The following is a 14916-nucleotide window of genomic DNA, read 5'->3' on the forward strand; positions in this document are numbered from 1 at the left end:
TAGAACGAAGAGATTGTCAAAGCAACCAAGACTGCAATAAGGCAGTGATTCATGATAAGGAAGAATGTGATTTGAGGTTGTATAAATGGTTTCCCAACTTTGAATCTCAAATTTTCTCAAAGAAAATTTCTAAAGGAGCCCAAATATCGTACATTACTTCCAAAAGGACCAGGGAGAATTTTTTTTCCAACCATAAGACGGTTCCAGACATCTTTTTTTATCTTTTTTTTTCTCTTAAAACTCTGGGTGTCATCTGGACATAGTTGCGGTCGACACCCCCACCCCCACCCCCCAGGCTTTGGAATGGGATCTAAATTGGATTTAAATTCAGTCCTGCCTCTTACTGTTATGGACTCGACTTACATAAGCTGTCTGAACCTCATTTTGCCATCTGTAAGATGGAGATATTGCGCAGCCGCTGTGAGAACTGACTGAGATCATACTCATAAACATTCCTATCACACTGCCTGGCACGTCGATGAGGCCCAGCAAATAAGAATCCACTGGTTTTCAGAGAGTTCGGAACTCAAATGAACCCCTTGAGGCCAAAGTCTTCGATCAGCCATCACCAAGCCGGGATGTCTGAGGTAGGGACTCTCCAAAAGAGGTGGATGCGGCTTAGGCTTCTAGGCCAAGTACAGGCTGCTCAGCGCATGCGCGGTGGCAGCAGGTACCACCGCCTGAGCAATGGGGCCAGGGTTACCTCCCGCCTCCGAGTCCGGCAAGCAATGAAAGATTTAAAAAAAAAAAAAAAACGGAAGAGAGATAGAGAGGGAAAAAAAGGGGCGGGGGGCAAACCTGAGACAGTGACTCACACTCTCAAGGAGAGGGATTCCCGGAAGGGAAACAAAACAGTTTCTTTTTCTGTGTAGCGGCAAAAAGGTAAACAAGTCTCTTTAAGGCGCGTTCAGCCCCAAGATAACGTTTTCAAGAAAGAAACGGTGCGCTCCAAAGCCTGTGGTGTAACCACTGCCTCGAGGCTGATTTATTCCCAAAGTTGGGAAGTGTTGGAAAAACTTGTGTTATCAATTTCGAGAGAGCAAGTTCTCACCGCCCCGGGGCGCACACGTTCATAGCACAGCCTTAGCGAGACATGCAAGGACTTATCCAGAAGACCCTTTCCTGCCTCAGACGGGGGTCTCCCTGCAGCGACCCCCAAACATCCTCGGCGCCAGCCAGCCCCCCGCGCCCACCCACTCGGCGCCGCAAACCGCGTTCCCAGGGGGCACCCAGAGATGTTCCGCCTGCCTCGAGGGCTCGCAGCTTCGCATCCAGCCCCAAGAAAAACGAGTAGCCTGGTTTCCTGAGACCTCGCCCTCAAGAGAAGTCCTAGCAGTCATGCGGAGCTAGCGGGGCAAAGGCCGGCCAAGTCCGCCGCCCACGCGCGCATCTCCCCCGCCGCCCCCAGAGCGCGTCCCGCGCCAGCCCAGTGGCCGAGCTGGGAGAGGCCCTCGCCGGGGCAGAGACGACTCACCAGGGACAAGTGAACCCAGATCCCGGACATGGCTGTGGAACAATCTCCGAAGTGAAGGAGCCTTACAACTGGCACCAGGGCGAGTTACGCACCCGGTGAGTAGTGAGCCCCGACTGGCCCCTCCCCGCGCTCCAGCCGGCCTGGGAGAGTGCTCCCCTCCCGGGCCCGCCCCGGGCGCTCACGCACAGTTACTCTCGGGACGCTTTCCTCTTTCTCCAGCAGCGTGTCTGAACACCTGTTGGTAGCTCATTTGAAAAGACCAAAAGAAATGTCCCCGGAGCCAGGGGGTGGGGGTTGGAGGAGGAAGCTTAGCTGGGGAACGCCCGAGTAGGGGAGGGCGCCTTTGATTCTGCAACCCTGCGCCTGGAGTTGGGGGTGGGGTGGGGGAAGGGGTATTGAACGGGGAGCGGGGAAAGCGCCAGCGTTGTTGCACAAGCGGGCATTCCCCTTTGGGAGCGTTTCCGCAGTCGACTGGCATGCTCGGGTTCAGGTGAGGATCCTGAGAACGGGCCCCATGTCCTTTCTAAACTCTTCTGCAGTTTCATCTGGGGAGGCTGGGGAGGACTGAAGTGCAGAGCGCACGCGTCTTGCTCGGAGCAGGAGCCTCGGCTGACTGCTGGGATTCCCAGAGCAGACCCAGCCTTGGCTCAGCTCCGTGTGCCGTGGTGGCGACGTTAAAGGCTCACAGGAACCCCGGACTAGTGTCTGTAGTGGCCAGTGCTGTGAGGATTCCGAAGAGGGAGGACCCTCTATATTTTATTCTCACGAGGAGTACAAAGCTAACTCCTAAGACAAATCACACACCTCCAGCTATATGATTAAAAGCGTTCAATTACTTCCCCTCCTTGATTACTCATTTCCTGGCCAATTTTCTTTATTAAAAAAAAAAAGTATACTTTAGTGCTTTGGTTAACAGCTCGAAGTCATTACTGTTTTGGAAAAGTTGATTCGTCTGGTTAGCCAGTTCGCAACAGTTTTACAGAAGGTTTGTATAATGACATCCTTCGTGAGCGTGATTCTGCAAGTAGTTGGTAAGCTGGGGCCCGCCTCCTCCATAAGCTCTGCATCTGCAGTCGGTTGTCCATCTTCCCTGTTGGCTGTATCCCATTAGGAACACTCTCCTTTCCCTCCCTTTGCCTGGCTCATTCCTCATCCATCTGGATCCCTCTCTGAAGACATTTTCAAGACATTTTCGTCTGGGAGATCTTCCTGTCTCCCAATTCAAGGTTAGGAGCTTTGCTTTGCTTCTAATGCTTTGCTTCTAAATGCTTTCACTCTCCCTGTTTTCTGCTCTGCACTCGTGGCCCTGTCTTACAGGTGTGGATTTACCTGCCCCCTGCTTCACTGCCCAGCAGATTGTTAGTGCTTTGAAGAAGATCCTGCTCCTGCAGTTCCCAACCCAAAACAGACACAAAAAGAAGTGAATGGTGGGAGGTTGGGGAGAGGGGTGTAAAGGGGCTGGCATATGGAGACTCTGTATTATCTTTGCAACTTTTCTGTAAGTCGAAAACTATTCTGAAATTAGAAGTTTATTGAAATAAAAAAAAATCATAAGAAAGGCGAGAGGAAGGGAGGGAGGAGAGCGAGACAGCTGACAAAATCAGCATCTCTTGAGAATGAATCATAAGTCAACAACTTTCACAAATGGTTCTTCCTTACCTAATATTTGCCATTTTAGCCCAGTGAGGTGTCTAATTATTATATTTACTTTATAAAGAATTGTAGCCAAAAAAATTTAAGCAACACTGACAGTTTGATTAGTTAGTAAATAGTAGATTCAGGAATTAAACTTAGATATTCTTGCTCTTTCTAACTCCCCTGAAACCTCCCCCACTCCACACACACACCTAACCCTTAAGTTTAATGAAATAGTAATAGGTACTTTGTGGGAAGAAATGTGTTACATGATCAAATGATTTTAGAAAATTCTGGGTTAATTTAAACAGGTCTCCTAATCTAAGAGTTCTCTGAGCCCTCAATATGCTAATATGCATTCTGACTAAGATAAACTGTGATCTATACTGTTTCCTAGTCTTCTTTGTCTTTATGGAGTTCTTTGAAGAACACCTACTGAATAACACCTTAGGAATGCTGGTGTTCTGGAAGAAACAGTTCAGACATCTTTAACAGTTAATTTTAACAACACATTTTTACAGGCCTTCAAGGGCAAAGAAATACAATTTTAATAATAGAGTTTCAGGCACTCTACCAGATGTGGGAGACACTTCGGACAACCATCCTGATTTTACTCAAACCACACCATGTAAGTTAAAGCCTGCTGCTTCTACTCTAAAGAAATCCTTGCCATTGAACATTTCATTCTAAATAACATTTAAACATATTTCTACTTATTTTAAAAAGCTGGGAGGAAGAAAACCCCCAATACCCTTTTACCATCAAGACTTTTTATTTCTTATCCCCTAATGTTTGAAAATTTTTGTCAACAAAGTTTCTCCTACTAAATAGCAGCAAATTGATTTCAGTAATCCCCATCTGTAGTGCACATTCATGATTGTTTATCCTCCATCTTCTCCCCTTCTTCCTGGTAACATCTTCCAAGTTGTCTTTGTTCCTCTTCCGTCTTCCTAGCTATTGACATGGTTGCGTTAGTCAGGGTTCTCTAGAAAAACAAAGCCAATAGGATACATACAGACTAGCCATAGATACCAAGATTTATATAGCTATATCTATCTATTTTTACATAGACCTATATATAAACAGGGAGAGAGACAAAGATGTTGGAAGGGATTGTTTTATGTGATTTTGTAGGCTGACAAGTCCAAAATGTGCCAGGTAGGCTAGCAGGCTGGCAACCCAAGGAAGAATTGCAAAGGCCATCTGCTGGCAAAATTCCCTGTCTTTCAAGAGAGGTCAGTCCTTTACTCAGGGCCTTCAACTGGTAGGACGAGGCCCGCCCATACTATGGAGGGCAACTGCTTTACTCAAAGTCTCCTGATTTAAATATCAATCCCATCTAAAAAATACACCCATCTAAAAAATACACCATCTAAAAGAAACACCTAGAAAAGTACCAAGTCTTTGGATCCTGTGGCCTGGTCAAGGTGACACGTAAGGTTAATCACTACAGCGGTCGTGACACCGATCCCAGAGTCTGTGTGTGTGTGTAAAGCGGGGGAGAGGAGGACAAGGAACCCCACGTGGTTAATGCAACCAGCACATCACATTCTGTCGTGAGCTTTCCAGGAAACAGTGGGACACAAGCTCTTCTTTTTCTTTTTTTCCACTGTATTTGAAGTGGAAATATTTGCGGTACAGAACTGATGAGGTTGCTCCTGCCAGAGCTGAAGGCAGAGTCAACCCAGGATGAAAAGAAACCACACCGAAGGGCCAAGCCTGATAGTGTCGCCTGAGTCCGGAATCGACTTAATCCTGAAATCAAAAGTTAGACTACCCACAGTTACCCAGCTCAGTACAGTCTCAACGTTTGCTTAAGCCACAGTCTTACAGCTAAAAAGAGCCTTAACAAGTAGGTCATCGGAGCTTATAATCGGCATAAGAAATTCTCTGTTATCAAAATTAGTTGTTACAAATAGACTGTTACAGTTTCAATAAGGATGATGGTCTTAAACAAGCCTATAGAGATGGCTGAAGATCTAGAACATCACTTCTACCAAAGACTCTTTCTGTCACTAGAGGGTGCCAGATACCACATCAGCCAAACGATGAAGCAACTTGAACAAGGTTTTGATTCGTGAATAAAAATATATTTGGATTCTTGGGAAATGGAAGAAAGAAGAGAGAGAATCTGTGAACTGATTATCTAGACATTTTCATCTGTATGAGAACATTCTTCCAGGATTAAAGACATGATGTATACAAAGCACCTAGCACATACAATAAATACTACTTTATCATTGCTCCTCCTAAATGAGGTGTGTTCACAGGACAGGTTGCTAATTGGGGTCACAGTTCAGGTAGAAAGAAAGACAAATTTAGTAGCTTACAACCGCTTTTCTGTGCTACTTCCTGTATGAGTGTGATTGTGGCCTAAAGGTACAGCTCAAGGAAAATACTTGGAGCCTGGCAGACAGAGGCTGGAAAGCTTGGCCACTGGGATGTGGAACAAGTTCCTCCATCTCCCAATGTCTTCTGCCTTGAAACCTGATGTATCAGTCTACCTCTTGAGCAAGAACTTGAAAAAGACAATGGATTAAAGAGCATTTATTTGTTTAATATTTATTGACTGATTTGATAGAGTCAGGTCTTCAGTTGCAGCCCACAGGATCTTTATTGCAGCGTGCAGGCTTCTCCAGTTGCGGCTCCAGAGAGTGCTTAGCACTTGCGGCATGCAGACTCAGTAAACCTAAAGCGTGTAGGATCTTAATTCCCTGTGTGCATGCTCAGTTGCTCAGTTGTGTCTGACTCTTTGTGACCCCATGGACTATAGCCCACCAGGTTCCTCTGTCCATGGGATTTCCTAGGCAAGAATACTGGAGTGGGATGCCATTTCTTTCTTCAGGGGATATTCCCGACCCAGGGATTTAACTCTCATCTCATGCGTTGGCAGATGGATTCTTAACCACTGAGCCAACAGGGAAGTCCCTAAAGACTATAGTGGTTAAGATGCAGAGTGCACTCTGAGCAGCAAGTAGTTGAAGAAAACGGTTCCTCTGTAGGTCCTGGTTTTGTAATCCAGTTGGACACTCCTTCCCTGAGCGCCCTGAAAGCACAGATTTTCTATGAATCCACACACCAGAAGTGGGCCCATCCAAGGTGTTCCGTACCACACATGAAAAGATAGGGGCCACTTTTCAAGAAGAGCTAATCTGGGGCAGATGAAATTTAAGTCTTATCTTGAGGCAATATTTCTTAAACATTTTGCTATTTCTGTGGTCCACTTGTACTTTCATTTAACTAATATACATATATATAATATATAACTAATATGTATATATAATATATAACTTAGTTATATATAACTATATATATATATAATATATAACTTAGTTATATATAACTGATATATATATAATATAAAGTCAACTTGCATTGTTTCATAAGTAACTTATTTTACAATAACATATTACATTGTATTCCTGCCCTGCAGGTAGATTCATCAGTACCAGTTTTTCTACCTTCCATATATATGTGTCAATGCATGGTATTCATTTTTCTCTTTCTGACTTGCTTCTCTCTGTACAAAGACGATGTAGAGAATGGACTTCTGGACACAGCGAGGGTGTGTATGTGTGTGTGATGAATTAGGAGATCGGGATTGACATATGTATACTACCATGTGTAAAACAGACAGCTACTGGGAGGTTGCTGTATAGCACAGGGAGCTTAGCTGGGTGCTCCAAGAGGGGTGGGATGGGGGTGGGGTGGGAGGAATGTTCAAGAAGGAGGGGATTTATGTGTACATATAGCTGATTCATGTTGTACAGCAGAAACTAACACAACATTGTAAAGCAATTATACTCCAATTAAAAGATAAATTTAAAAAGATGTTATAGAAATAGAAAAAAAAAAAAGCATTACATTGTAACCATAAATGGAAAATCAGCATTCATTACCAAAGATAGAAGGTATCTGTAAAAATAACCACTGAAATGAAATAGTTGCCTTCCTACCACTAAAAATGTTTCCCAAACCACCAGTGGTAAGGGTACTGAAAAGGTTGACATAAGGCATGAAAATCTTCTGTTTTAGCCTTCCTCTCTGCCTCCAAAATGACCACCAGAAAAAGGCCCAGGAAACCTGGGTAATATCAATATCAAGAGATGTCAGAGCAGCATGGAGTTAGGGGCAGTCATTGCCTCTTAGGCCCCACCTAGTGCTGGAGGGATGAGATTGGGGGGAACCCTGTACCAAGGCCCAAGCCTTTCCCATTAGAACAGGCTAAGTGGCAGCTCAAGGGACATGACAGATAAGAGGTAAAGGAGGGTTACAGAGAATCTTGTAAAGCTAGAGAGAGAATGCGGAGTAAGGTATTAGAAAAGAGAGGATGGGGAACAGCAGGCTAATCTAGAGCACAGAGCACACGAAGAGAAGGACGTAGATGGTTTTCTGCAGACGATGGCCTTCGTCAGCTAATACAGAAGAGTGAGGAGGACAGGCCCATGAATTTAAATCCTAGGTCAGTTCCTTCACTAGCTGTGGGAAGCTTTGCATAATATTTAACCTCTTTCAGTCTCAGTTTTCTCACCTGGTAAACCTAAGCACTTTCAGCATAATGCTTTGCTTGGGAGCCGGTCTTGTACTTTGCAACTTTATTTTTTTTGCGGTGTGCAAATGTCCTCTCAAAACCTCTTGGATTGCTAGCACCTTTTAATGGGTGACAACATACACGGGCTGGTCCCAAAGTTGTCACTATCAGTGAACTTTTACTTACCTGCAGTGCTTTTCCTTCTTCACTAGGTTGGAGAGAATAAACATGGCCTGCAGCCCCTCATCTTGGCTTCTCCACAAAGGAAAGTATATTTTAAACTTCCTGGAAAAGAACTAAAAAGAAATCATTGTCTCAGAGTTTTTGATCCCATGATCATCTGTTGTTGGCTCTGCTCAGATCTCTTCATATGTGACTTGACTACTTAGGCTGGCCCAAAGGTTTCATTAAGAACCAAATACAAATTATGTGCCCAGTTCATGCCATGTCCATAGTTCATTTGCTGGTTCAAGTCTATCAAATGGGTATTGACGAAAAACAAAGATGTTAGTAACTTGCTTTGTGTGTGCCGCAGTGATTATGATCAAGTTGTTCAAACCCATAATGAGACGTGCCCCAAAAGGGAGAATGTCATAGATAAACTATTTAAAATAGTTTTAAATTGCTAAGCATCCTGTCCTCCTATACACACACCACCCTCTGGGAAGGATGGTTCTTTAGAAGACTCTTTCCCATGTTGTAGTGGTTATGAGTCTGCTGGGGTTTGGAGAGGCTGGGACTGAGCAAAGACCCAAAGCAGGCATCTTCTACTCACCTGGCTGTGAAGTCTTGGAAATTCCAAGTCATTCAAGGGGCTTATCAATACTCTTTTAAGATTTTTCTTCAGATTTATTTTTATTTAAACCATGGAAATATGTTGGGAAGAATTGTTTAAAGAGAAGGGAATTGTGAAATCCAACAAACCTAAGGCATTATTCATAATAATATCTAATAATATTAAAATGTCTAATGCTTAATAATAACTAATCTTGGCACAGACATTTATGTGTTCTTTGCATTCATATTAATTCATATAAGCCTCGTAACTTAAAGTAGATCCCTTAGGTTCATGAAATAGGTTCTGTTAGCATCTCGTTTCAGATATAAGAAATTTGTTGCAGCAACTTACCCAAAGTCACCTGGTTATAAAGTGGCTGAGGTGAAGTTCTAAAGTCCAGGCTGAATCTACTCTAAGGAAGTACAGAACCTGATTGTTTTGTGGTTCTGTTGAGCACTTGGTTTCTGGATGATTACTGTCATACTTTCATCATTTTATTTTCTTAAGTTTCAGGTTTATTTCCTAAGATATCATGAGCTAAGGGAACTCTTTACTGCACCAAGCAAATCTATCAAGTATGAAATGTTGCTGTTTATATCCACTCACTCCTAATTATCATAGCTCTTGTCCATGTTAATTGGATTGAAGTGATGACTGTAATGATTAAGATTATGTGGCCACAACTCCACATTCTCAGTGCTTTCCAAATCGTAATATAGAGATAAATCACCTTGTGATTTTATTAAAATTCAGGGTTTGATGCAGTAGGTCTGAAGAGAAGCATGAGATTCTGCATTTCTCATACGCTTACTCCTGTGGATGGCACATCTGGAGAGGAGCCTTGGGTTGTCAAGGTAACCAGCTCAAAGAAACTAGCCATTGATCCAGCTCATACAGATACAGACAAGCTGACCCCACTTTTAACAATTTGACCAACTGTACTGCTATTTGAGAACCTCTTTCATGGTATTAGGTAGGGAATGTAGGGATATCAACAAATTAAATAATGTCATAATAAACATATTTTTATCCAGTTCCCATTTAGCTTATTATTATACTCCCTGGGCCAAATTTTCACTTAGCAGAAACAAGCCTTCTCTGACTACATAAATAAATCCTTCCTATCAAGAAAAATAAGGGGGAATAAACTTAGTTCATTTTCAAACACACTGAACTTTTATTTCCGTGAACGGAAAGAAAACTGGCCAGAAGCCTGCTGATCCCCTCAGCCAATCAGAATAATGTGACCATAAATGTCCATGAATTCCCCCCTCAGTGAATCTCTGCCTTCTTTATTTCTGTCGTGGGGACATGTATCTTACAGTTCCGTGCACATACTCTGCCTTTTATGTCTGTCTTTCCCCTTCTCCAAAATAAATAAATAAATAAATAACCCACAGTGGATCTCTCGTGTAGAAATTTTTTTTTTATGTTACATTTAGTGCATGTACAGCTTTTGATTATCTTTAACACATTTATTTAGAGCACTTAATATGAGCCAGGTACTATGCTAAGGGTTATAAATATCATATCATTTAATGCCCATAAAAATCCTGAGAGATAGATCTTCTTATACCCATTATATAGATGCAATAAGGTGAGGCCCCAAGTGGTTAAAAATCTTGCTCTAGTCACACAACAAGTAAATTGTAGGGCTGGGATGTGAACCAAACAATTATTTCTTGCATTTAACCATGTACTGCCTTCTTCCTGAACCAGTATAGATTAGTTAATTGAGCATTCACTATGCATTAGATCCTTCTACATATATTATCTCATTTAATTCTCCTACCCACATCTATGAGGAAAGACTAACTTTTCTTATTCACATAAACAAGTACCTTGATCAAGTTCCTCAGGTAAATAAGGAACTCAAGTCTGTTGTTCAATTGCTAAATCATGTCTGACTCTCTGTGATCCCTTGGATTGCAGCATGCTAAGCTTCCTTGTCCTCCACTATCTCCTGGAGTTTGCTCAAGTTCATGTCCACTGAACTCAGGTTTGTCTGACTCTAAAGTCTGTGCTCTGTCTTTGCCCAATATCTTGATATTTCCTACCTTTTTTAGTGAATGAGAGTTTATCTCTTGCTTTCTTTTGATATAGCACCAATCTGAAACCTGGTCATATACCAGAGCATAGACTAGGATGTATATTCTCTGGCTCTGGAGCGCTTTCTGGAAGGGTCTGAAATACCTGGCCTAACTTTTCCTTAGTCCTTTCCCCACCTCACCTTTCCTTTCTTCCTGTGACCTCATGTCTGCCACCCCCATCCGTCTCCTCCTTTGTGGTCTTACCAACAATTGCGACATTAGATGGGAATTGGAAAATGTCCCTCCCTCACCCTCCCTTGGGGCTTTCCCATGCCCTAGGATTGTATCTCTTCATTTTTCTTTCTTTAGATACTATTCTAGCCCTCATTCAAAACAGAATTTCCTATCTACTTTTCATGTTGTGAATATAGCGAAAGTTCACAAACCACAATGACAAAGGGTAAAGCATTGGCCAATTTCTTCAGAAAAAGTATTTCCTCTCTCAGCCCAATGATTGACACATTACTAACCTTTAGCCAAGAGTTTAACTGTACGTAAAAGTGGAAGTTGCTCAGTCGTGTCCGACTCTTGGCGACCCCATGGACTACACAGTCCATGGGATTCTCCAGTCCAGAATACTGGAGTGGGTAGCCGTTCTTTTCTCCAGGGGATCTTCCCAACCCAGGGATCAAACCCAGGTCTCCCGCATTGCAGGTGGATTCTTTACCAGCTGAGCCACCAGGGAAGCCCACTAGGAAGTGCTTTTTGCACAACCTCATGTGATCCTAACATAATCTCATTATGTAAGATTGTCCTCATTTTACAAATTAAGAACCTTTGGCTTGGTGAATTTAGGTTATTTGCCTGAGTTACACATGCCAGTATAGGGTAGATCTAGGTTAGAACACAGGTCTCAGGTCTCCTAAGGTATCCCTTCATCAACTAACCCCACTCCCTCTTTGATGATGTATTATTGCCTTTGCCCTTTGCTAACACTGACTTCCTGGCAGTCAGCCTCCCCATGCCCTGTCCCCAACCTCTCATCCAAACTGCCTATCTGGAAGGACCCTCTTCCTCCACTTTGACCCTCCAAATCCCACTTCTCACAGAAGGCAGAATTTAAAACTCTAGCCTTCTCTGACTGTCTTTACCCATTGTGACCTTTCAGAACATAGAACTTTCTCACCACTTTTGAAGAGTGAATGATATTGACTTTCATATTTGGAATCTGTGAAAATCATCTTTAAAAAACAAAACAAAACCACATTTCAGGTAAATCTATATCAACGTGGAACTGAACTACCCCACCCTGATTCACCTTTGCCTTAAAAATGGACTTGACTTTATTTAGCACCAGATACATTGCTAAATCAGAAAACAAGTTACTTGAGAGAGGGGCATCCTTTACTACTGTCTTTGAATGGAGGCTTTGAACTTAAGTCTGTCTGGATCCCAACAATCTCCTTAATTAGATGAATATCTATACGTATCTGCTTTGTGGCATGGGCTCTACTAAGTCCTGGGAACAGCAGTGAGTTGAACAGGTGTGGTCCCTGCCTTAACAGATTTTACAAAATGATTGTAATTCTCAACCTTGACTCCCCTTGCCTAAGAAACACTTACCTCCTTCGGTTCACCAGACACCTCTCTTCTGGTGCTCCTCCTTCCCTGCCATCTTCACCCTGGTTATGCTTGACCTCCTGCTACTCTCCTCAGCATTTCTTCCCCTCACTTTCTCAAAGATGCCCTAAAGCTTTGACCATCCCCTCTTTCCAGATGACTTTCAGATCTCTCCCTCTTTCTCCCACTTAGGTTTACCTTCCCATTGCACTGTTTTAATTCCTTCTCATTTTCCACTTATCACCTCAAACTGTTCATTTGTCTAAAACTGAGCTCTTTGATTTTCATCCAGACCACAAGGGTGAGGAAATTGAAAGCAGTGAACAAAATAAAAAAGTCAAATTTCAAGTGGAAACAAGCCCACGATTAGTCTTTGGGCCCATCTGGCCATGCTCAGAACCCACAGACTTTGCAGCTGTGTTTTGCTTCTTCTGTCTGTTAATTTCCGTAATTAGATTGGAAGCTCCTTAAAAGTAGGAAGTGTAACTTTTACTATTCCATATTGCACTTTCTACTGTTTGAGGAGGTTTGTGGTGAAGATGCAGACACTGGAAATGGCTTTAGCTGTTTCTATACAGACTCACCTGGAGAAGGCAATGGCACCCCACTCCATTACTCTTGCCTGGAAAATCCCATGGACGGAGGAGCCTGGTAGGCTGCAGTCTATGAGGTCGCTAGGAGTCAGACATGACTGAGCGACTTCACTTTGACTTTTCACTTTCATGCATTGGAGGAGGAAATGGCAATCCACTCCAGTGTTCTTGCCTGGAGAATCCCATGGACAGAGGAGCCTGGTGGGCTGCCGTCTATGGGGTCGCACAGAGTCAGACACAACTGAAGCGACTTAGCAGCAGCATCAGCAGCATACAGACTCACCTGTCACTTGATTGTGGAGTCAGGACTAGATGGCTAGCAAATTATAAGGCCAAACACCTATAATCCTTTCTGATTGAACGAGGTTTTAATTTTGCCCTGATTTTTAATAAAATGATAGAAAGAATTATATCCATGCTGTCCTTCCCCAAAGTTCAGGGCTTTGAGACATGTTAAGATAAACAATAATGTCATCATCCACAAAAGAAAAGCAGAGGGACAGAGAGGAAGAGAGAGATGCCTCAGCCTGAGACCATTAAGTTCTCTTTCCCATTCTTTGCTGGGTGATGACTGCTACGCAAACCAGAGTTTAGTATCACCTCTAGATGAGTAGCATACGTTTTCAGGGGTCATGACAATTACTTGGCCAGACTTGCCTCCCTCCTGGATGCTGGCATCTTCTCCTCCTAAACATCTCTCTTTGAAGTCAGCAGGAATCTGGTCTGTGATGAATCACAAGGCCTGGCTTCTCTAGGAACCAGAGCTGCCAAACCTCCCTGCTGCAGAGCCTGGAAACTCACTGACCCCATTTTTTTTTTCTTTCTTCCCTTTATTCTCAGCTCTCATCTCCCTCTCTCTGCACCCCTCCCCCTGCACACACACCAGTGCAGTCCATTAGAACTGGCTTAATAACAGCTAAAGAATCTATCACTTGAATTATGTTTGTTTTTCTCTGTTTTCCAGGGTTTTAGACAGTGGACCATGTTCCTAAACATAAAATAATATGTTTTTTTTCCCCTCACCAGTGCCCATTTTTTGGATGCACATTTTATTCTTCTCTTTACTCTGCCTCTGGTCATCCTGCTTTTTCTCCATTAAGCAAGGAGACATAAGGACAGCTGGATTAGTGTAGATGTATATCAGGACAGGGAAAATCCTCAGTTCTGTTCTGGGAGACTGTCAGGTGCCATCACGTTCTCAGGACTGAGCCTTTTGTCCATAGAAACCACATTTCCCCATACTAACTACTTTCAAAGGCTCACTTGTATTAAAGATATTTCTCTACTGTTGTCTTAGGGAAGATGGTAGGATTCTGGGTGTATTCAGTGGGGTGGCCGAGTGAAAATAGATTTGGTTTATTAAACAGCATGAGGGAGAAGAGGAACTTTCTAGGTTACCCTGACAGTCCACCATGGCTTGACTTTCACTTGGTTTATAATTCTGAAGGCATAGGGAGGAAACCTTTTTACCTTCAGTTCTGTTCTCAATTAGTTCACATTGCTACATGACCCTTTCATGTCCCTCAATGAGGATGTTATAACAAGCCAGCCTGTTCCCCCATCCAGAGTAAAACCAAAGACCAATTCACTTCTGGGTTTTAATTCCAAAACTATGTATTGACATTTGGGCAAGTCTCTGTCTTTGCAGCAGCGGGAGAAAAGGAAGACTTAGGATGTAGAGATATATAGCATATGCGTCCTGTCCCCTAGAGAACCTGCTATGCTAAGTCACTTCAGTCGTGTCCGACTCTGTGTGACCCCATAGACGGCAGCCCACCAGGCTCCCCCGTCCCTGGGATTCTCCAGGCAAGAACACTGGAGTGGGTTGCCATTTCCTTCTCCAATGCATGAAAGTGAAAAGTGAAAGTGAAGTCGCTCAGTCGTGTCCGACTCTCAGCGGCCCCATGGACTGCAGCCTACCAGGCTCCTCCATCCATGGGATTTTCCAGGCAAGAGTACTGGAGTGGGGTGCCATTGCCTTCTCCGCTAGAGAACCTAGGCAGTCAGTATAATCTATGGGGTCATAGCATGGATTCTGGGAGTTGAACTGTGGCTCCACAACCATTAAGTAGGTGGGCATGGAGCAGTTGCTTAGTTTCTCTGGACTTTTAGTTTGATCTGTAAAAAGATGTTAACAACAAAACGTACCGTCTATGCTTGTTATGAAGGTATAGGTAATTCAGGGAAAGGGCGTGTTACACAGAATCTGACACACAGTCATTTCCTGATGAGTGTTATTATTTCCTAATATTATT

The 14916-nt window shown here is 43.3% G+C and overlaps 1 protein-coding gene across 4 annotated transcripts in view; it reads right to left on the bottom strand.

Moving 5' to 3' along the window:
- FAS (Fas cell surface death receptor) overlaps window positions 1-1762 on the bottom strand; it is a 66099-nt gene extending 64337 nt beyond the window's left edge. For 2 of the 4 annotated variants that reach the window (XM_070363799.1, XM_070363798.1), the window contains exon 1: window positions 1475-1758. In XM_070363799.1, coding sequence (XP_070219900.1) covers window positions 1475-1504 — 30 coding nt within the window. In that variant the 5' untranslated portion in view covers window positions 1505-1758. Of the gene's footprint in view, window positions 1-1474 lie in introns of all 4 variants that reach the window. The other 2 variants (XM_070363797.1, XM_005897713.2) reach the window with 2 other exon arrangements.
- Window positions 1763-14916: the final 13154 nt, after the last annotated feature.

Source organism: Bos mutus, chromosome 26 (genome assembly GCF_027580195.1).
Source record: "Bos mutus isolate GX-2022 chromosome 26, NWIPB_WYAK_1.1, whole genome shotgun sequence".
In the NCBI taxonomy this organism is placed as follows: domain Eukaryota; kingdom Metazoa; phylum Chordata; class Mammalia; order Artiodactyla; family Bovidae; genus Bos; species Bos mutus.